Source organism: Crocuta crocuta, unplaced genomic scaffold, assembly GCF_008692635.1.
Source record: "Crocuta crocuta isolate KB4526 unplaced genomic scaffold, BGI_CrCroc_1.0 scaffold39, whole genome shotgun sequence".
Classification (NCBI taxonomy): Eukaryota; Metazoa; Chordata; class Mammalia; order Carnivora; family Hyaenidae; genus Crocuta; species Crocuta crocuta.
The window spans coordinates 1035150-1058299 of NW_027533334.1; the positions used below are offsets into that span (position 1 = coordinate 1035150).

At 37.3% G+C, this 23150-nt stretch overlaps 1 protein-coding gene across 2 annotated transcripts in view; it reads right to left on the minus strand.

The window, feature by feature from the left end:
- The window catches only part of OXR1 (oxidation resistance 1), a 360417-nt gene extending 339004 nt beyond the window's left edge, over positions 1-21413 (minus strand). Inside the window, exon 1 of one of the 2 annotated variants that reach the window (XM_077748152.1) lies at positions 21302-21413. In XM_077748152.1, the coding sequence (XP_077604278.1) occupies positions 21302-21324 (23 nt within the window). In that variant the 5' untranslated portion in view covers positions 21325-21413. The remainder of the gene's footprint in view (positions 1-21301) is intronic. The other variant, XM_077748153.1, reaches the window with a different exon arrangement.
- Positions 21414-23150: the final 1737 nt, after the last annotated feature.

The window sequence follows — 23150 nt, forward strand, 5'->3', positions numbered from 1 at the left end:
ATGGGAGTAGAGTACGTGTCAAATAAGCCAATCTGTACTATCTGCCTCCCGCATTCACCAAACAATGAATGAGTATGCTTCTCTCGTGGATAATAAACTGGATAATGAGGCCATATAGAGACTCGATTATGACTGTAGGTCCCGCATTGAGACCACTAAGGTCCAAATCACATCTCCGACACTACTTGTGTGATCTTGGGCAGTCATGTATCACTTCTATGCATTGTTGTCTCTAAATGGGATATCTGTAATTCTTAATTCCCCAGCTTAATGTGGAGGTTAAGCATATTAAGCTGTAAACTGCTTGGAACACTACCTACTACACAAAGGGCTTAATAAACATTAGTTACAATCATTTTTAGGTTTTTCAGTTTTTAAAACTTATATAACCTTAATAAGATCTATGTGTTTCTCTATCAGAAGACAGTGCATCTGGACTGCAATAAATGAAACATATGATATTTGCGAAGTACCAAGGAGAACTCTCTCCCTAGACTTTTTGCCAGCTTGCTTTTGTAATGTTACTATGAAAGAATGGGGAAAAAAATCTGTCATTGACCTTTCTCAAATTAGGTAATTGCCACAGCCTATCACTGCTGTCCCATGGGGAGGTAACCGAAGCTTTCAGGTACCTTTCTTCTCTGAAGAAACTGCACAGTCTTGCCCCAGGATGTTTACTTTGAGTCTGAACAAAATTCTATTTCCAACCCTGGAAAAAAAAATTACTAGAACTAGTATGGATAATTAAAAAATGCTGTTTAATATTGTTTTGAGTCAGTAATTTAAGGACAGAATGAACAATAGTTACAACCACAAAAGCTTTAGGCAACTCTTGGTATCTAGATAACTGGAAATTTCTCTGCACTAAAAGAAATGCAATTAGAGCCAGACCAAAGAAAACAGAGTCCTCTGATTTGGGCAAATACCTTAAACAGCTCCTCCTGCCCTTTCTTGAGCATCTCTGAGAAAATTCTTTCACGTAAAGTTTGGGACTCTATCTGCCAAATTTAACCGAGTGGCAAGTTCTGCAAAGCGGTACCCTATGAAATCATTCTCTGTCCTCACACAAAGCACTGCAGTCCTAGAATAGCACTGTCAAGGACTCGCAGCTATTAAATATGTGATGCTGGATGGCACTGTCAGTAAGGACATGGGCTTACATTCTCCCTCTTCCTGTGTGATCTCAGGGAGGTGAATAACTTCTCTGTATCCATTTTGTTATCTGTGAAATGGGTGATAATAACTATGCCTACTTCATTACACTGAGAACATTAAATGAGATAATGTAGTTTACCATTAGTTATCATTAATGATATCATCACCATGACCAACATCACAAATTCCAAATTGGTCCAAGAATTAAATAACAATTTCTAATTAAAACATCTTTACGAGATGCAATTCTATTTTTGTCTAGTCTCTTCCATAATGTGGTAGTAAGTAAGTGTGCACCATCCTCTGCATGTGAAATAACTATACCAGCAGACAGATGAAGGCTTCGTCCTTGCCCATTGGTCCTTGCTTCATACTTCTATTAATTCCACCTATTATGGCAGGTATGGGAGCTCACACACTTCTGGTTTACACTGACTTTATGGACACATAAAATCCCTGGCTCTTTTCCTGAGGGGCTGCTCTCATTCCAAGTATCTCTCATTCTATAGTTTTATGAGTGATTTTTAATTTTATCATAAATGCTACATGATCAAATAATTCTGCTTAGAGACCGCTTTGACTTGGCTTGTATGATATATGGGTTCAGACCATATAGGTAAATAGGATAAACCAAATAAAAATGATTTCTGTGGTATTTAAAACCTAATTGTCTATCTGTCTCCTCCACCAGACTATTAGCTATATTAAACCTAAGTTTGAGTCCTGATCATCTATTTAACGTTTGGCACAAAGTGTGCACTAAATACATGCTAAACTGCTAACCTCTGCACAGGGAAGTGCTGGTTTATTTCCTTTGTTTTTATCAACCATGACAGATTTGTGAACACTGCATCAATTTCTTCATGATGTCATATTTCAAATGATGCAGCGCCAAGGCACACATCTGGTTTACAACCAGCGTTTCGTTTTAACGCAGTCCTGTAGCTGCCCGGAGGATGTAACACATGTCATCGATAACACATTTCCAAGCTAATTCAGCATGAACATTTAGATGTACATAAACTAATGATATTAACCATGTAAAATGCATGGAATTTTTACATAGAGAAATTTCAAAACATCTTTCGTGCTATGACCTAATTACAATACTGATCCAATAGTGTTCTTGTCTCATTACACTCAAGCAACTCAAGGAATGACAACTACTTTTATGATCATTTTTAGTAACAATCAGAAAACATGGTTTCCATTAAAACAGACAACTTGACATGAAGTGTACATGCTCTCGAGAGATATGGTTATCAATCTTTCCTTCTCTATACTCTTAAGGTCTCCCCCCACCCTGCCTTGGAGGCAACCAGGGTAGATAAAGGGGAAAAAAGCTTTAAAGTTCTTCCTTCCAGGTAACCCACTATCCTTCCTCCCCAGAGTCACCCTAGATGTACAAAAACAGAGCAGCTAAGAGCAAAGACTATGGACATCACCTGTGAGAGGTCCAGATCATTTCCTTCCACTTGCATGGGTAAGTTATTTACTCAAATTAGCCTCTGTTTCCTCATGTATAAATCGGTAACTACCCATCTTCCAGGACCAGCATTAAAGTGCACCAGGCCTATATTACAGAGAATCTAACAGTGCATAGTATGGAAAGCACTCTCACAGCCCTCAATCCCCAAGCTCCCAACCACAAAACAAAAGAAAACAAAACATCCACTGTGGGTCACATACTTGGACAGGAGAATCTGGAGTACAAGAGAAAATACCAGATTGCTGGGACCCCCTGGGAAGGCTGGGATGTGAGGCAAGAATGTAGTATTCATGATCACACTTCACATGGAGAAGGAGGCCAAGGTCCCAGCAAATATGTAGATGCTGTTGGGGAGGCCTGAGCCTGGGCCAGCCTGGCAAGCAGATCTCGATCAACATTACATGAAAGCATTCAAGTAATAGGAACATTATCAGGATTTCTATTTGAAGGATTTACAATCAGTTGAAAAAATCAGCAATGAGTAAATATGTGGGACATTATACCTTTAAATCAGAATGCTATCTATTAAACTGGGGGAGGCAGATTAGTAAACAAAGAGAAAAAATGCAATTACAAACTTCTATAAAGACTCACAAACTAACATAGCTGGAAGGGACTTTCAATTTCATTTCAACAGAATGGTTTAATTTTACCATGAAGAAACAAAGTGTCCAGAGAGAATGTGACTAGACAAAGGACACAGATAATTACTGCAGAGCCAGGACTTGAGGCTGGGTCTCCTGATTTTGAGTGAGTTAAAAGTCTAATTTCCATACATCATTCTCCAGATAGTGATATTACATTGACAGGAAAACTTCACATAGGGACCATAAAAACAAAGAGAAAATCATTTGAGGGAAGCTCATAATTTAGGAAGAAATGTTTGGATTATTGTTTATTAATTTTGCTTCAGCTAAGAGATTAAAAATAGTAATCATTTCACACATCTATATGCCACCTGGAGTTGTGGCATGACGAGAGATATATTTAGGCTACTGAAATACTGGATTGAAGGAACATCAGGTGAATTTTTTAACTAAAAGCTTGTCTTAAACAGAATGTCACTGTAAAAAGAAAACTCAGTACAGAATATTCTATAATAAGGATCATCTCTTCCTGAAAGAATCAACCCTGATGACTGCATGGAAACTTGAGAAGAATATATTATGAGGAAATGTGAATGAGAGAGAGAAATCTCATTCAGATTAACAGTACATGATGTGAACAGTACAAATACATCCTATTTGTTTGGATCCTACATGTGAGAGGGTCAAGGAGCTTCTAGACATGGTCTGACAGCCACTATGGGACTGTTTTGGTGGGTGCTATTCTGCCCCACCCTGCTTCGTTAAGATTTTGCTGTTACTCTTTCCTTTTTGTGTAATTAATTGTTCCCTCTCCACACACTTCCTTTTCCATTGCTTCAAACATACCTAAATATTTCCAGTCTAAAGACTTTCTTCTTCCTTGATCCTGAGTCCACCTCATGCCAGCCTTCTCTCTCCTACTTACCTAATTTAATTACGCAAATCTCTACTATCTCCATTTCCATCCCTCTCCCTCTCATATATGCTGAGAGCACTATCATTCTTGCCTCATTATTACAAACTATTTTCCTGTACCACCAATAACCAAAAACCTAACTTTCACACTTAATAGCTTATATTGAGTTCTAATTTTGTTGGAACTTTTCATTTTGTAGCTAAACTCCTTATGGAAACTCTCTTTCCTTTAAAATTATGCATTGGTGGGGCACCTGGGTGGCTCAGTCAGTTAAGCATCTGACTTCGACTCAGATGATGATCTCACAGTTTGTGAGTTTGAGCCCTTCATTGGGCTCTGTGCTAACAAATTGGAGCCTGGAACCTGCTTCAGATTTGGTCTCCCTCTCTCTTTGCCCCTCCCTTGCTCGCTCTCGCTCTCTCTCTCTCTCTCTCTCTCTCTCTCTCTCTCTCTCTCTCACACACACACACACACACACACACACACACACAGAAATAAATAAACATTTGGAGCACCTGGTTGGCTCAATCAGTTGGGCATCCAACTTCAGCTCAGGTCATGATCTTGCAGTTCACGACTTAGAGTTCCACATTGGGCTCTGTGCTGACAGCTCAGAACCTGGAGCCTGCTTTGCATTCTGTGTCTCCCTCTCTCTCTGCCCCTCCCCTGCACATGCTCTCTCTCTCTCAGAAATAAACATTTAAAAATTTTAATAAACGTTAAAAATAAATAAAATAAAATTAGGCACCGGTTTTCTCCTAAACAAACTTAAGGCAAAATTAAATATCTTTAAAGATAAATTTGATGTTGAATTATCATAGCAGTGACCATTGCTACTTTGTGTTTCTATGCAAAAAAAATTCATCTTTTTAAATCTCTCATTAATCTCTCTCTCCATATACAGAAATCATATCTAGTCTTTCAAGCCCTTATCAAAAAAGAAACTACTATGAAATCACATATCTGAAAAGGATATATATATATATTGCTAATTTTATAATTTAATAATGAAAAATCAAATAACCCAATTAAAACATGGGCAAAGGATCTAAATAGCGTTTTTCCAATAGCCAATAGCATTAGCCAATAAGCATATAAAAATGCTTAATATCAACATTATTAATCACTAGGGAAGTACAATTCAAGACCACAGAGGTACTACTCATACCCAATAAAAATGGCTATATTCTTTTTTTTTTATTTTTTAATGGTTTCTTTATTTCTGAGAAAGAGAGACAGTGTGAGAAGGGGAGGGTCAGAGAGACAAGGAGAATCAGAATCACAGAATCTGAAACAGGCTCCAGGCTCTGAACGAGCTGTCAGCACAGAGCCCAATGCAGGGCTCGAACCCACCAACCATGAGATCATGACCTGAGCCGAAGTCGGACGCTTAACCAACTGAGCGCCCCTGCCTATTTTCAAAAGGCACATAATAACAAATATGGACAAGAATATGGAAAAATTAGAACCCTCATACACTGCTGGTGGGAATGTAAAATGATGTAGTCACTTTGAAAAATATTCTGTGAGTTCCTCAAGAAATAAAAAGAGACTTACCATATGACCCAGCAATTCCAGTCTTAATTATATACAATGATAAATAAAAATAATGTCCACCCAAAAACTTGTAAATGTATGTTCACGACAGTATTATTTAACCAAAATGTGGAAACAAACAAGTGTCAATTGGTAAATGGATAATTTATATCTATATATAAATTTATATCTATATATAAATAGATAATTTATATCTATATATAAAATATCTATATTCAGATACAGTATATCTATTCAATGGAATATTATTTGGAATGATGTGGAATAATGAAAAGGGATACTGACACTGACCACAACATGGATGAACTTTAAAAGTATTAAGTGAAGTGAAAGAAGCCAGTTACAAAAGATCATATATCAAATGATGCCATTTATATGAAATGTTTAGAATAGGCAAATTCACAAATACAAAAGTAGATCCATGGTTGCAGGTGGCTAATGAGGAGTTACGAAAGGTAGGGAAAGGGGAATGACTGCTCATGGGTATGGGGTTTCTTTTGGGGGTGATGAAAATGTTCTATTGATTGTGATGAAGGCTGCACACCTCCAAATACACCAGAAGTTACTGAATTATGCACTTTAAATGAGTGTATACATGACATATGAATTGTATTTCAACACAGCTGTTATATATATTTTAAAAATTTTTTATGTCTTTATTTTATTTTGAGAGAGAGAAAGAGAGTAAGTGGGGGAGGGGCAGAGAGAGGGAGACACAGAATCTGAAGCAGGCTCCAGGCTCTGAGCTGTCAGCACAGAGCCTGACGCGGGCCTTGAACCCACGGACTGTGAGATCATGACCTGAGCCAAAGTCAGACACTTAACCGACTGAGCCACTCAGGTGCCCCTGTTATATATATTTTAAAATAACATGAAAACCAGAATGGCAAGGAATGGTCTCCAGCAGGACACATTCCTCTTGGCTTTAAGCATTAAGGAATAAGAATTATTGTTTGTAATTTGTATACCAAAAAAAAGTCCAAAGTTTACATCAACTGGATGCCACAGCTAACAGAAAAAAATGTGATCTTATATGCTAACAATGGTATCCTTGTGTCAAAAAGCAACTTTAAAAACCAGTTCAAACTGTTAGTTAAATATTATCAGAAAGATGTCTGCATATCAATTAGAGTCATTATTTTTGGCAATCACACTATAAACCCAGACTCAAAAGAGACGATTTTATACCATCTGTTCTCAAACTGGAGCTTGCATCAGAATCACCTGGAGAGTGTGATAAATGCAGACTGCTGAATCCCATCCCTGCAATTTCTGATTCCATAGGATTAGGGTGGAGTCTCTAACAAAGTCACTGCTTATGCTCATTCTGCATAAGCCAGCGACCACACTTTAAGAGCCACTCAGTATTCTATACTAGGGACACCTGGGTGGCTTAGTCGGTTTAGTGTCTGACTTCTGCTCAAGTGATGATGGGTTGGAGTGGAAACCCACATCTGGCTCTGTGCTGACAGCTCGGAACCTGCTTCCGATTCTGTGTCTCCCTCTCTCTCACTCTGCCCCTCCCTGCTCTTACTCTCTCTTTCTCTCAAAAATGAATGGACACTTAAATTTTTTAAAAAAGAACCACTTGGTCTTCTATACTGATCTATTTAGTTACTGATGGTTTTATTAATGATTAATTTATCCTGATAAGCTCAAAGAGAATTATATTCAAAAATCAAACCTGTGCTCTGAGCCAAATGGTAGATTAGAACTGCCACAGTACAAGGACTGCTTGATTGTCAGAAAGCTACTGCACAAGACTGTACTATACCGAATGGGCCAACTCTTGGGCTTGAAATATATGGCGAGACCTAGGCCAGGGTAGCAGGTACAGAACTGGAAGGTCACAAAGAAAGGCACAGGTAAATCAGACTATTGCCAAAGAAAAGGAAGAGGGATCAATAAAGTTTTGCTTCTGGAGGCAGAGATGACAGTCACTAGTGCATCACTGCATCCCAACTGGCCTTCAGTTCCTCAATCACATGCCCAATTCTATGTGGCCCAATGATACAGTTGTCCTGTGGTCCCCTGACACTTTCTTGTGCTGCTGTTTCTACAGTACAGAAAGCTTGACTGTGTGGCTAAGATACATGTCCTCATTATTCTAAAGCAATTCCTACAATAACCTGTCCCTACTTAAGATAGACTTGAGTGGGCAGCTTCTTGAAAGTCCAATGAACAAACTTACAAAAAGATTTTTAAAAAGATAGGGTTGATGGGCTAGCTCTAACAAGATGAGGCTTGATATAGATATGTGCTCATTATGGAATTCGAGCTCATATTTGATATCCACATGATAAAATTGACAAAAACAAGACAAAAATGAGCTTCTTGTGTACTCAGAGGAATATAGAGCCCCCCACCCCAAAGGAAGGTAACAGTCCCATGCTGTACTAGGTCAAAACAGAATCAAAGACGAGCTAAGGCATGTCCAGAATCATGTAACTAAATAAAGGTTAAAAAAAATCAACAGGTTTAATTTGGGAAATTTTCAAGAAAGGGAGATGAGAGGAAGAAGATAACTCTTACCTAATAATTTTAGTGCTCTTCCAAATAACACCAACTACAAGAAAGAAAATAAGATTCCACAGTCTAAATTTTGAAAACCCAGATTATTGCATCTTCTTCTTAAATATCTCTAGTGTAGATATATACTGGAGAATAGTCATTGGAGAATAGAACATAGAACATGGCCTACCATGCAGTAAATGCTCAATAAAGATTTATTGAATGAATCTGCCCAATAAAGAATTTGTGGTACTGAAATTAAGCAATCTACTGTTTGAATTACTGCTTCCCCAAAATAACTTGATTGTGTGGTCCCCCCCCTCCACACCCCTTTCATACCTGTTAACATATACCATTATATCAGTAGTCTTTAGAAGACATTTAGGAAAATATCCTTTTAGACATAGTACATATAGCGTTTGGTAAAATAAAAATTAAGAAAAGTGGCAACTAAAGTAGTAGCCTTAGATTCAATGTAAGAGAAGAGTTGTTATAGTTAGAAAAGCTCAAGATCATAATAAAGTCTGAGAACTCACAGGAAGTGTTTTGAGGAAGGGCTGGGTTGCTACAAGTAGGGATTTCTGCAGATGGGATTCATGGTTTAGGTAATTAGTCAAACTGGATGAGTAGTTCCCAGATTCTTAAATCTACAGAAGCATAAATTTGAAAATTAAAATTGGACTTTTGGGCTAAACACTTCTGATTTTATCAATCAGAGATGGTAATTTATTGTCACCTTCATCTCATGAAAGACCATTTTAGTACCAAGTAATCATGCTGTATTATTTCAGACTGAAGAAAGAAACTTAGCAAAATCAGACCAATATATATATTTTTCTCTTTTATTTTGTAACAAAATGCTTTGCTACTGACTGGCCCTCGTCCATGAAGCTCAATGTTGTAACCAATGCCCTCTGTGACCTCACAGGTTCCATCCTAGATAATATTCTAGGATTTTAGGCACATGTCCTATCAATGTTGGCCAAGGATTTATGATGATGAGAAAAGGCTAAGAAACTGTTAGAAAAGGCAGAAGATGATAGGACATGGACCTGAGGAAATTTCTCCAAAGTACAGAGGTTAAAAATCAACAGTACATGAAAGGAACAAGGCTGTTTTATTTTCTTAGATACCAGGAAAGCTCTCACCTTAGCTCAAGTGGGCCAGAGCTCTAACCCAGAGCTGAAAACACATCCACAAAACTCTTCAGTGCCCAGTGACAATTGTCTGCATACTTTAGACACAAAATAACCTTACGGCAGTCAAATCACATCATCTCCTTTTTCATCGAAGATTTTTTCTTAATCCAAATCTTCCCACCCATACTGTACATACACTCTCCATTACAAAGTCTGGCTGGGGATCCAGAGGGAGTGGTCTGGTGAATGTTTTGTCACTCATGAATACAAAACACCTTATGAGTATCAAGTGGCAGCAATGTGTAGGATGATCTCATCTCTATCCCAGTAGGTGGCTGTCCAGACACATTCTAACCAGGAAGCTGAAGTTGCCTATATCTCATCACACATTTTCTGTTAACAGCTGTAACTCAATGCTGACCTTCAATCAATCACATTTTCAACCTGCCAAATGTAATAAGCATTTTATATGTCTGTTTTATTCTCCAAACACCAAACATGGAAAAAATATGGAAGGGTATTAAGTGAATTCTTACTTCAAGAAAATTACTTTCTCTTACTCAGTTTATAAGAACTTAAAAGCAATAAACATAATGAATGTTCTCACCATGCAAGAAAATTAATAGATGCCTTTTAAATCTTTTTGTATCATCATCTTTATAGTCACTTCAAATATCAAGCTAGTTTCCATTAAAACACTAAAAAGAAAAGAGAGAGGGAGAGGTAAGCCAGAAAACAGAATCTTAACTACAAAGAATAAACTGAAGTGTTGCTGAGGGGGGGGTGGAGGAGATGGGCTAAATGGGTGATGGGCATTAGTGTGGGCACTTGTGATGAGCACTGGGTTTTGTATGTAAGTGATGAATCACTAAATTCTACTCCTGAAACTAATGTTACACTGTATGCTAAGTAACTAGAATTTAAATAAAAACTTGAAAAAGGGGGAAAATGTTAAAAAGAATATTACAGATTGAAAGGATCACCAAAATTTCAGTGAGTCTGATTCTATGCAAGTTCTGTATCTGAATGCAATTGTACGATATTATAAAAACCTCAGGGAAAATGTCTAAGTAAAAATGCACCCAGGGACACCACTTTGTTTTTTAATTTTTTTAAATGTTTTGTTTATTTCTGAGAGAGAGAGAGAGACAGCATGAGCAAGGGAGGATCAGAGAGAGAGAGGGAGACACAGAATCTGAGACAGGCTCCAGGCTCTGAGCTAGCTGTGAGCACAGAGCCCAGTGCGGAGCTCAAAACCACGAACCGTGAGATCATGACCTCAGGTGAAGCTGCACGCTTAACCGACTGAGCCACCCAGGCGCCCTGGACACCACTTAGTTTGAATTTCAACTTTGTCCGTCATATTCATGAAAGCACTTTGTATCAGTAATCTAAAACCAAGAGTAGTTAACCTAATCTAATTTTTTGGTCAAAGCTGGAGTAAAACCAATTTTTGATTACAGCAGGAATCTACAAAACGAGTGTGCATAAAGCTGCGAAGTCATCTGGAACAATAATAGCCCTCCTACATGAAATTTATCAGTCAGAAAAGATGGTAAATACCACAGAACTTGAGCTTTCTACCACAAGTTCCCAGCTGCCATAGGGANTAATCTAATTTTTTGGTCAAAGCTGGAGTAAAACCAATTTTCGATTACAGCAGGAATCTACAAAACGAGTGTGCATAAAGCTGCGAAGTCATCTGGAACAATAATAGCCCTCCTACATGAAATTTATCAGTCAGAAAAGATGGTAAATACCACAGAACTTGAGCTTTCTACCACAAGTTCCCAGCTGCCATAGGGAGGCCTGGGGCACCTGGCTCTGTCGAGGAGGTCATTCTGTCTCTGCTGCTGTGACTGGGCTGCTCTGAATACTAACTTAGCATTGAAGTTATAAATTCAAACACCATTCTATCTAAGCAGACCTAGAGGAAAGGAATATTTTCACTTGAGTTCAACTTGGTATCTATAATTAATAGTTTGAACTCACCAAATGTCACTTATGGACCTCTGTAAATGTGAATGTCAGCATACTGGACTTTCCAAATTCTGGGGAATCAAAACACACTGAAAGGCTCAGGCATTCTTATTATGAAATACAAATATTCATATTCCTTGGGAGTAGCATTAACAAATAGCACTGAGTAATGAACTGATTTTGCCCATAACAAAAAATGAAACAATAGTAGGAAAACTTAAACACTATCTGATAAAGAAAATGAAATTATTAAAAACAGAATGAAAGGCATAACTGTTAAACATGACCAAAAAAAAATAAAAGAGAAGTAATTATAAGCCTTTGAGAGATTTCCTGGACAACACATAGTAATGATGCATCCAAGGAAGAAGGATGGGTTAGTCACGCCTCTCACACAGGCAGGGGCTTGAGTAGCTCAAATAAAAGAAGAATTACTATAAGCTAGTAAGGCCATTTTAACCCAATGTAGGCAATAAAGTCATTTCTAAACTTTCTCAATTACTGAATCTATACCCCATAGCGGCAAATGAAGGTGGAAGATATCCATGAATGACTTCTTCTGTGATCTGGAACATGTACCATTGACAAGTAGTATCTTGGATTGGAGCCCGTTTGAAATAATTCCCAGTCCACCAGAAGTTCCAGACTTTTTCATTTTATAGTCCAATTAAATAACACACACACACACACACACACAGGACAGGAGTGAGATAAGTGTTGTGTTTCCACTTTTATTTTGCCAAAGACAAAGAGAAATAACCTAACTTCTTTCTACAATCTGCGCCATAAAAGAAACTGTATTTTATCACCAAAGGTGTATAAAGGTAACAGTCTTAGAATAAAGGTGTTTTTTTATTCCAAGAAAGACCTCATGGGAATTCTATGTCAGTATTCTAAAACACATGTCAGTACTTAGACAGATGCTCTATTACATCTGGCCCCTTGATAAAACCACACCTACATTAAACAACCAGTATAGAGGCGACATTTCACTGCCTAATTCACTTTTATGTTTACATATTGAAATTAGTCTTAAATTTTATGGTGGTGAGAGATTTAAAAAATAAATATGAAATATAAGTTGGATAACTGATAATATATTCTCAATTTCCACAGTTTACAAAAACATTCACTGATCTCTGTAAAACTCCTTAATAGAAGATAGAATATTTCTATTGATGAAATAAATATCTTTTATAGCATGTCCCTAATTACTCAGAAATATCAGATTTGTTGAATCTTTTCAAATGGATTATAATGAGACACAGGCTATATTCATGAAAAAGATTTTTCATTAACTTACTTTTTTTCTTTCATTATTGCATCTTATTAATCATATCTGCTGAGTGTTTATATTAAGACTACAATATGAATTGCTTTCATAAAATCTGAAGATCACAGAGAGGTCCTTTTGAAATAGAAATAAGATCAAGACTCAGCTCTCAACACTCAATTCTTTCCATTACTGAACTTCACTGACTTTATATTTTATATAAATTTTCACCCATAATGTGGTCAGTGAGGGCAAAGTTTCCTATCCTATCACATCTAGAATATAATCCAGTCTTTCTCATGCTCAGCATGTCCCCCTGATACCTCTACAAGCTCAGTCCCTGGGACTCTCCTCTGCTGTCTGTTTCTACCAAACTAGTTTCCTTGATGTTTCCTTGAACACAACAGGCACATTTTAGTCTTACACCCTTTGCCCTTCCTGTTTCTCTGCCTGAAAACGATTTTCTACTAGGACTTCTATTGCTTATTCCGTCTCTGCTTAAACGTTGTCACCTTGCTCAAGAGGCTTTTCTTGACCAATTCCCCACTCCTCACCATCACTCTTTTTACTCTGCTTGGTTATCCTTCAAAATATTTATCACTATCTAAAATTACAAAAAATATGTGTTTATTCTGTTTCTGTCTGTCTTCAGCACTAGAATATAAGCTTAATGAGAGTAGGGACTTGTGTTAGCATTTATCATTCTGTTCCATTCTCAGCCATGAAAACTGCATCTTGCAGGCACTCAAAAATGTTTATTGAACGAAGACATGAATGAATATGAGAAATTATTTTCTAAGTTACCTAAAAATAATGTACTGCTAGTCTAGATCAAATTAAACTCTACTAAACCGTCTCTTTAACTGCACAGGGATTATTTCTAAATTCCTATAAAACTTGTAACAACAAAGCAAATTTTTTTTAAAAAAGAACATAAAACCACGTATAAAACATCTGTTGCAGTGACCATCCAATTAAGTTGAAATTTTTTTCTTAGTTACATTGCAGTAGTTTTAAAATCAAAGTAAACTCTCTTCACAATCTTAAAAACAAATCAAAAATAAAATCCAATAAGCAAGCAAACCAACAAAAAAACCCACAATGGTGGATATATGCCAGGATGACACAATCACTGAAAATTTTATACACCAAAAGCAAACGATGTTTAAGATTACAAAATTTAATTTTGATCATGCTGTAAAGAATATATCTTAGCCTACATAACTTTTAATAACTAAGATTATTTCATAGACCATTCACTCGCCTTTATCTTAATTATTCAAGTCCAAAAAGGGCTGGTGTTTCATAACTCTAGCCTTAGGGGTTGAAATGGACTGTCTAGTTTTGTTAAATTTTTTATGGTCTAAGGAAATATTGCCATAATAATTCACTATAGTTCTTTCACAAGAAAGTACATTATGATTCCCCTGGGAATGATGAAGACGTATTTCAAAGTATGTCTATAGATCTAGGTGATATTCAAAAGGAAGATCATATATAGCCCTTTATCATAGTCTGAAGAGCACATGTCTTTAGTGTATACATATTTTCCCAATACTGACTGTGAATTGCTGATAGTCAATCACCTGTTTCTAATGACTTGTGACCAATGGCAAGTTTGGGAAGGAGGCCTGGTCAAGGTCACAGGTATAAGCTTTGGCCAGAGAAGACAGTAGAACTAATTGGTCTCTGTGGGAAATGAACCTGCAACCTCAAATTCATTAACTTCACAAGAAAACAAACTCCTCTAAGCTGACCAAGATTTACCAATTTTCTTCAAAATATGATTTGTGTCTAGTTGGCACTAATGTTTAAGAAAAAAATATGCTGTTTAAATAATTATTTGGTTGTTCAAGGAAAAAGAATTTGAAGTTGATATATGGAGAAAAATATCCAGGTTTCCTGTAAATATTTAATTTTTAAAAAGCCATTTCTGAAGGCACATAGCTCAAAGACAAACATGATGAGGGATACTAAAAATATAATGTGTTTACTTAAAGTGTCAAGCCCAAATCAAAATAGGATTAATCGCATTAATAATGAAGGAATTTAATTAAATTTTTTAAAATTTAAAATTTTATTTTAGAGAGAGAGAGACAGCATGAGCTGGGAAGAGGTGCAGAGGAAGACAGAGAGAGAATCTTAAGCAGACTCCACACTCAGCATAGAGCCTGACATGGGGCTTGGTCCCACAACCCTGGGATCATGACCTAAGCTGAAATCAAGAATGGGATGCTCAACTGAGCCATCCAGGCACCCCAATAATGAAGAACTTTCTACTTCAAAAGGCATATTATGAATAGAAAGAGATACTGAAATTCTTCAGAATTTGGTAAACTGACTTTCATCCAATTGTGATTTTGGAAACATATTTTTATCCATCTTGAATTTTCACTTTGGTTATTTTATTCTCTCTTTTCATGCTCTCCTACCTCATTTGCTCTTTATTCTCTCCGAAACTCAACTTACTCTTCTGTGTTCTGGATCTACTTTTTTACAAGCTGAGCATCCCCTCTTACATGAGGATTCCTAAATTTTAAGCTCAAAAACCTCCTCTCTCTTCCCAGCACCTTAATATAATAGTTATTCATGCAATGCAAATACTTTACCATCCTGGGAAATCCTCACAGTATCTCACCACCTAAGCTTTCCCTATCACTCAGAAAGCCTCATCTTTTTTTAATTAGAAATATTAGCTTTATATTTATGTCTGACCTTTTTTCTCTCTCTCTCTTTCTTTCTCCCTCTCTCTCTCTCTCTCTCCCCCACTAATAGACTGTTGACAACTCTGACTTTGACCATTTACTATACAACTCAGGGTAAAAATTTCCCATTGTGGTCTTTCTACTTATCTACATTTTCCCCACTGTGGGTTCTGATCTCTTCAAAAAGAGATAATTCACATCACTATTTCCTCTGCCATTACAAATACTGCCCCTGAGAGGCTGCCATTTAACAGTGTAGGAAGAGTGATTCACAGAATAGTGGTTAAGGCAACCTTTGAGTAAAGATTCTGATTTCTCCCCCGTCCTTAATATAGATAGACTGCTTCTGTCTCTCCAGAATCTTTTTTTTTCCTCCTAAATACAGGTACCAAAGAATGGTACAGAGTGATTCACTTCTTCATTTATTCATTAAAGAAAAACTTAAATAAAAATATTATAATAGGGATAGTCTGTCAAAGAAAAGCATATACACTTCTAATTTTGCATCTTTCTCATTTCTAGAATTCTAACACACTATTACTTTGGATAAAGAAGATAACTGAAATTAGTTTTCGTTCCCTACCCAAGGTTTACTGACCTTGCCAACTTTCATAATAGCATTTTACACTATAAACATATCCAATAAAGACCTTTTACCACTTCTAAATTCAGTCAATACATCAATACCACACACAATTCAGACTTTACTATGTTTTCAATCTATGGGCATCCATGATGGAATGTTTTGTTGACTTTTGATAAAATTCTATTAATCTACTGTAAGTAAATATTTTCTCGACAATTAGCACATTTTCAGTGTTTATGAGGGAGGTTAGCATATATGACAGCTAATTTTCTAAAGTAAAAAAAGGAGAGGAGTTGATAAGATACTTTCTCAGAAACATATTTTCTCCATAGCCTTGATGTCTGCAATCCAGGGAGCTACAGAAGCCTAGGACCTCACCAGGTGCCCTGCGTGACACAGTACCTTGTGATCCAGCAGTATTTGAATACTTCTCCTCATGACAGAAGTATTTACAACAGCAAAAAGTGAGAATTAGAAAACACACAGAGGTCCAATCCAGATAAGTGAAATAAACAACATTACTACCATACAATGTCATCCAGCCTTTACAAGTGATGATGTCATTCTATCTCCATCAGAGAGATGGCCATAGAATTATACAGTGAAAACAGAAGATGGCAAAACATCATGCACTGTTTGAGTTGTTTTGCAAATGAATATATGTGGAAAAGAAGATACCTCAGCATTTTTAACAGTGGCTTTCTATATATGCTAGGGTTTTGGTCATTTTTTATTTCTGCTTTATACTTTTCTATAGTGTTTGACTATTTGTAATTAGCATACTGCTTTATTTTTAGGAGTAAATGCAAGAGATGTATTTGCATTCCTGAAAAATAAGCCATTTCTTCCCATACAGGAAAAACACATACCCATTTTATTTCCCCAAACACCCTGGCCATACCTTTCAGAGCATTTACCACATTAAATCGGTTATTTGATTATCTGTCTCCTTGGCTAAGAGATGAGCTCCTAAAAGAGTCATTACTTTTTATTAAGACTGCATCCCTGTATTCAGCACAGGGCATGGCACGTTACTGATGCTCAATAGATTTTGACTGGCTACTTGGCTTTTTACTTTCATTCGTCTAGCATCTTCTATGTCCCATACTTGGTGCGGGTTCAGTTACCTTCACCTCTGCCAGGTGCCACCGTGCTTAAGAGACTGTGAACAAAGGCTGAAATGTGCTCAGGCATAACAACAAAAACCAATTTGAGGTCAAAAAGATGGCATTTTGCAAAATCAGTTAAGGACATACTAGGATCTCTCCTTCTCTGAATACTGGTCAGCATATGTAACTGTAACACTAATATAATGGGAGCTAAGGGTACAGTAGAGCCGGGGGAGCCAAAAGTACTTGATTTAGTAACAGAGGGTCTCTAGGAGATGGGCAATTGAAGAGCCGTTTAAGTGGAATTATAGCAAAGTGCTGATATCTTTCTGCTGTGCTTCTTTGGTATCAGGATGAAAACCTGACAATTCCTAGCCTGTAACATGACTTGTGGAACGAAGATTTATATTTTGTAGTTTAGGTAGCTCCTCTTCCATAATTTTGGAAGGTCGGCTAAGTTTCTGAGAACAACAACCTTTTCACCTCCTCTAGGAAATTAGGGGGCCCATTCACTGCCCCCACACTCTACCCTCAATGCTGTTCTACTACCTGATGGTGCAGAGATACACTTCCTTCCAGGAGAGGCTCCAGGATATCTATATTTGAGGAAATGAGGGGGAAAATTCTGGTCGGAAATGGGAACTAAGGCACTCACCTTGAAGCCACACACATGTAGCATGGATATTGCTTTACTCAGACAGCACTGGATTTTGTATGGGAAGTTCAGCAGCTAGGAGCACCCATGAGCCACCTGCATCCATTTCCCAACTCTGCTATTTATTTAGTGGCTGTGGCTTAGTGGGCACCTTTCGACTGAAGTTTGAGTGCCTAAATTTTCCACTGGCAGAAATGCAAATAGCAATACCACATCTCTGATAAAGTTGCATGAGGGGTATGTGGGTCAACAGCCAGAAAGTGTCTAAAAAAGGGCCTGGCACATGGAAAATGCCATGTAAATGTTCACTTTTGATAATATTTACTTAGCTTTCAGGTCATAAAAATTTAATGTTTTGAAATGAATGTTTTAAAATGTTACATATACACTCATGTAATTACATATATAATATATGAGTCTTGGAAAAACACAAAAAAACAAGTTTAAGATGATTATCAGGGAAGAAGCACTGAAGGTCCTTTCCAATTATTCTCACTATCACACCATTTCCCTCTTTGTGCTATACATACAACTCTCTGTGCCTCTTCATGTCTCCTGTTAATTACCACTGCTACCAGCAACAATTTTTTCCGTCAGATCATAGCCTGGAACCTGTCACCTGTCACCTGTGACCTGTCCATAGATGTCTGTAATTGATTTTGTACATCCCTTTGTCTCTATCTCAACCAACATCAACATAGTCATTGCCTCTCCCTGGTAATTATTTACCGAACAGGAAGATTTATGAAACATCTGTTGTATGTTACCGTGTAATTCTCATAATCAATTCCTACCACTCTCCTTACCTGACTGGCACTGCATAGTTTCCTAGAAACTTGGATATTTCCTAGATTGTATTTCTTTTTGAGTTTCTGTATGAAAGGGCCAAATTACTGTGTATTTTTTTTAAATGTTATGCCCATAAATACTAAAGCAAAGAAGTTTCTTTTAATATGTTCAAAGATAATTTCCTTATGCTTGGTATTTAAAAGCTGGGAGGACTGGTTGGATAGTTGTTAACATGAACGTATATTTTCTAAATACTTAGGTTGTGTGCGGGGATCACAATTAGGCACCCCCATTCCATTAAGCCTCAGAGTTAAGTGTTAAAATCAAACATGGGTATGATGAGATATGTACAGTATCAAGGTAGGCAGACCAAACCGTTCACAGACTGAAGTGGATTTTGATTATAAACTCTGCTAACATTAATAAGATAGCTCAAGAGAGGGTAGTCTAGCAGAAGCGGCACACGAAAGAAGCCCAGAGATGAAGACTGATGTGTTACTCTGATTCACAGCCATGAAGAAGCTGCCGTGAGAAACAGATGGGAGTGTCTGGCAGAAACAGTCTTAGTGACAGGCATATCCTGCCAGGTGTACCCTACCCTGAGTCCCTTGAACACTGGAAGCATCTAACTCCTCTTGCATGATTATGAGGTCATCGGCCAAGGCTTCGACTTAGATTCCCATGTCGTTTTCCACAACCGTTCCGGGATGCACTGGTCAGGCCAAATCTAGCATCCGTAAATGTACCTTCTTTTAAAGTAATAATCTGTGAAGCCAGTTTCTTTTCCAATGTCAGTCAGTATTTTCATGTCCTAGTTTCATGTCTTAGTTTCAACACAGAGAGCCAGACCCTGGACTATAATAATTTCACTAAATTAATGTAATCAATGCCAAACTCCACACTGTTGTACGATGGGGTAACACTGGCAAAAGAAAGGAAGAAGTCCCTGTATGGAAACCTAATGTGGAACATTCCGTGTAGCCAGAATTAAGGGTACTGTTGGATGAAAATATTCAAGAATTACTTCTATAAAATGTATACCTTCTATAAAATGGAAAGAATTTTAACAAATTTCAGGTATATGAGTTCTGTAAGACATCCCCACAATCAAAACACATTTTTTAGGATATAAATATTAATTCTAACAAATTTCAATTATATGAATTCTGTAAGATATCCCTACAATCAAAAAAAATTTAGGATGAAAACATTAATTCACCATTGAATTACCCATTTTGCATTTTTTCACTCACTTGCACTGCATAAATGTATAGAATGACCACTAAATTCTAAGAGGTGTGCTAGACAGTTGGGCTGGAACCACAACATACATTCTGTTTGCGGAGTTTGCTGTGTTTTGTTTGTATGACCCTAGCATCACAGTGAAAGGGTGGCCTTTGACCAAACCATTACATCACATCAAGTCAGCTATTAATTGAGGTACATACCAAGGACAGGTTCAAGTGTTTGCCCTGTCCTGATTCTGTGAATCAAGCCACACCACACCCTATCTGGAAATATGAGAATCACAGCTGTGTTTGAATCTCCTCCATGCTCCCTGCCTCTTATTTGTCTCTTCTCCCCACTCTCCTCCTCCTCCCCTGTTCTTTCTGTCCTCTGCCCTTCACCTTTCTCTTTCTTGTTTGGCATGCAGCCTGGTTTCTGAAGATTCACCTCCAACATTCAACTCCAGCATCTGTCAGGAGTATAATTTCTTTAAATAAATGTGTCCTTAATATCTTCCAAGGGTTTGAAAGGCTTCATTCTACAGAATTATTTTTCCTTATTTTAAGGGCAATTTTATTTTAACAACAATATAAGACATTCACAACTTAAATACTTTTTCATTTATTGTTACAGAACATATTTTAGCTTCTTTAACTCATTTTTTTTTTTCAAACTGAGATCCTTAGCACCCAGTAAAAATCCAAGGCCGTATTCTAGGGAGTCCATAAAAACTGGGTCCTTCGGAAACACTACTCTCAATCTAAACAACTAATTCTACCCTTTGCCCTAAAGAGATTGCACACTTAACTAAAAATAAATACATGGAGCTAAGTTGCAGGATAGCAAGGATAAGAGGGACTCCTATGAAAATGGGCAGGATGACCAGGGTTTTCTTACATTCACATACTGAACACTGGGTGTCTGTGTACTATCACTTATTCAGCTCTTTATATTTAAAAAAAATCTGAAGTTCAAATAATTGGCTTCCAATTCATCCCTGCTAGTATCGCTTTTTGTTGCCATAGAAAAGTTGTTGATTGTATGCCAAAAAATTGCATATTTCTTATTTTAAATTACAAACAGCACTGAAACATGAACTGGAAGTCAAAGATTATTCAAAATGCCAGTTCTTTGGAGATATGAACCCACAGGGGAATTTCTCTTCCATACTGTAATTCTATTCAGTTTAGTTTGGGTATATATGTTGAAATAGGAGGCTTGAGGAACAGCACTGATGAGAAAAGATTTATCCCACCCATACAGCTGTCTTCACAGCCCGTTATTCCTTCTCCTGGGAACAGAACGGTAGCTAGGACCACCGAATGAGTATTTAATTCCTACTTCTCTCTTCTCTAGGTGTCAGGAAAGAAAGGCATACGGTATGTTACTGGGATTCATAAAAGGCTTGAACCCTTTCCGGAGTCTGTAGATACCACAATGGTGAAAGTGTTAGAATTTTAATTCTATGTAGCTCTCCTTACCTTACCACAGGACAGCAATCTCTGGAAGCCAGATTTTTCAGGTTCTTTCTCTGCTCCGGTTCTGACAATACAACTTTCCGACAAAGTATTGCTTCATGCTACTCATGGATCTGGATTTCAGGTTAGAAAGTGATTCACTTACCATGATAAGTTAGATACAGACATTGCAGCAATTTATGGAGGAGTCCTGGGGAGCCTTCTCCAGATTTCAGAACAGGAATGAGTAGGTCAAGGAGACAAGACCACTGGGAATTTACTGCTGGAATGATGCACTTCAAGTCTGCAAGAACCTATAAAGAAAAGAAATAAAATGATGTCTCTAATACCCAGTTTATACAATCTTCCACAAATGTATTTCACCCAGGCCAATGGTTTTGCCATGGTATAAGACACACAAAAAATACATTTTTCTTAAAATATAAGACATGTTATAAACCAAAGATAAAATTAAATCAACTGTATGATAAACTGAATGCTTTACCTTTAAAATAAGTTTAAAGATGAATATAATGTTCATTCCCTGAAGGAGAGAACACAGGGAAAGAACAGAATGTGTTTTTAGAGGCACCAATTTTTTTCTCCATATGGTCAATCAGTTATGCTCTCTAAATTAGTTTTATATCCTTGTGATAAAAGGATCAAAACAAAGATCCTAATTGGCCACTGCACACATTAAAAAAAAAAGCTCTCTGGCACAAATTATTATCATGTCCAAAGCTATAACAAAAAATCATTCACTACTACAAATATGAATTCATACTGAGTAACTTGTGGGAGGTAAGCCAGTATGTATTTACTTAATATTTCCACACACTTTTTATGAGCACCTACTCTGTACTGTGTCCCATGATCTTGAACCAAAATTTTCAGAGTACAGTTAAATCCACGGTACTATATTAGGCATTTTAGTTCAGGTCATTAATCCAATACTGTTCAATTAAACAAACATTTATTGACGATATACTATGTGCACGTATACTATTCTAGTTAATTCAGGGATAGGGATGAATGACACATAAAGAAGACATATTTCTGCCTTCAAAGAATGTTTTATGGAAAAAATATGATTATGGGGACACCTAGTTGGCTCAGTCGGTTAAGTATCTGACTTCGGCTCAGGTCATGATCTCAGGGCTCGTGAGTATGAGCCCAGTGTCAGGCTCTGTGCTGACCGCTCAGAGCCTAGAGCCTGCTTCAGATTCTGTGTGTCCCCCTCTCTCTGTCCCTCCGCCGCTTGTACTCTCTATCAAAAATAAATAAACACTAAAAAACATGATTATAGGGGTGCCTGGGTGGCTTAGTTGGTTAAGCATCTGACTTTCGCTTAGGTCATCATCTCGCAGTTCGTGGGTTTGAGCCCCGAGTCGGGCTCTGTGCTGACTGCCAGCTCAGAGCCTGGAGCTTGTTTCAGTCTGTGACTCCCTCTCTCTCTGACCCTCCCCTGCTCGCGCTGTGTCTCTCTCTCTCTCTCTCTCCTAGAAATAAATAAAACATTTAAAAAAAAAAGTATGATTATAATAAACTGGAGTATGTGTTCTAATAAAGATTTACACAGAGTATATGGGAGCAAGAAGAGAAGCTTTCAGCCTCGCCCTCGGTATTTGGAAGATTCTAAAGAAGATATGGCCCCAACTACTAACATTGGGTTTGGCTGCAAATATAAAAAAAGAAAAAAAAAAAAAAAAAAAAAGAATCCAAACTCAGAGTGGCTTAGAAAAGACAGTTGATATTTCTCTCTCCTATAATCGAAGTCTTGAGTCTTAAGAAGTCCAAGGCAAATACGGCAATTCCATAAACACCAGAGATGGAAGCTTCTCTCTGGTCATTCTATCATTCTTAACATGTGGTTCCCCCTTCTTATTCCAAGGGACTATGAGCTCCAGAGAGTATCGGTGTACCAGTCAGCAAGAAAGAAGAAGGAAAGAGATGCTTCCTAAAATTTACACATGCCATTTCTGCCTGCATTTCACTGGCCAGAGCTTAGTCACTTG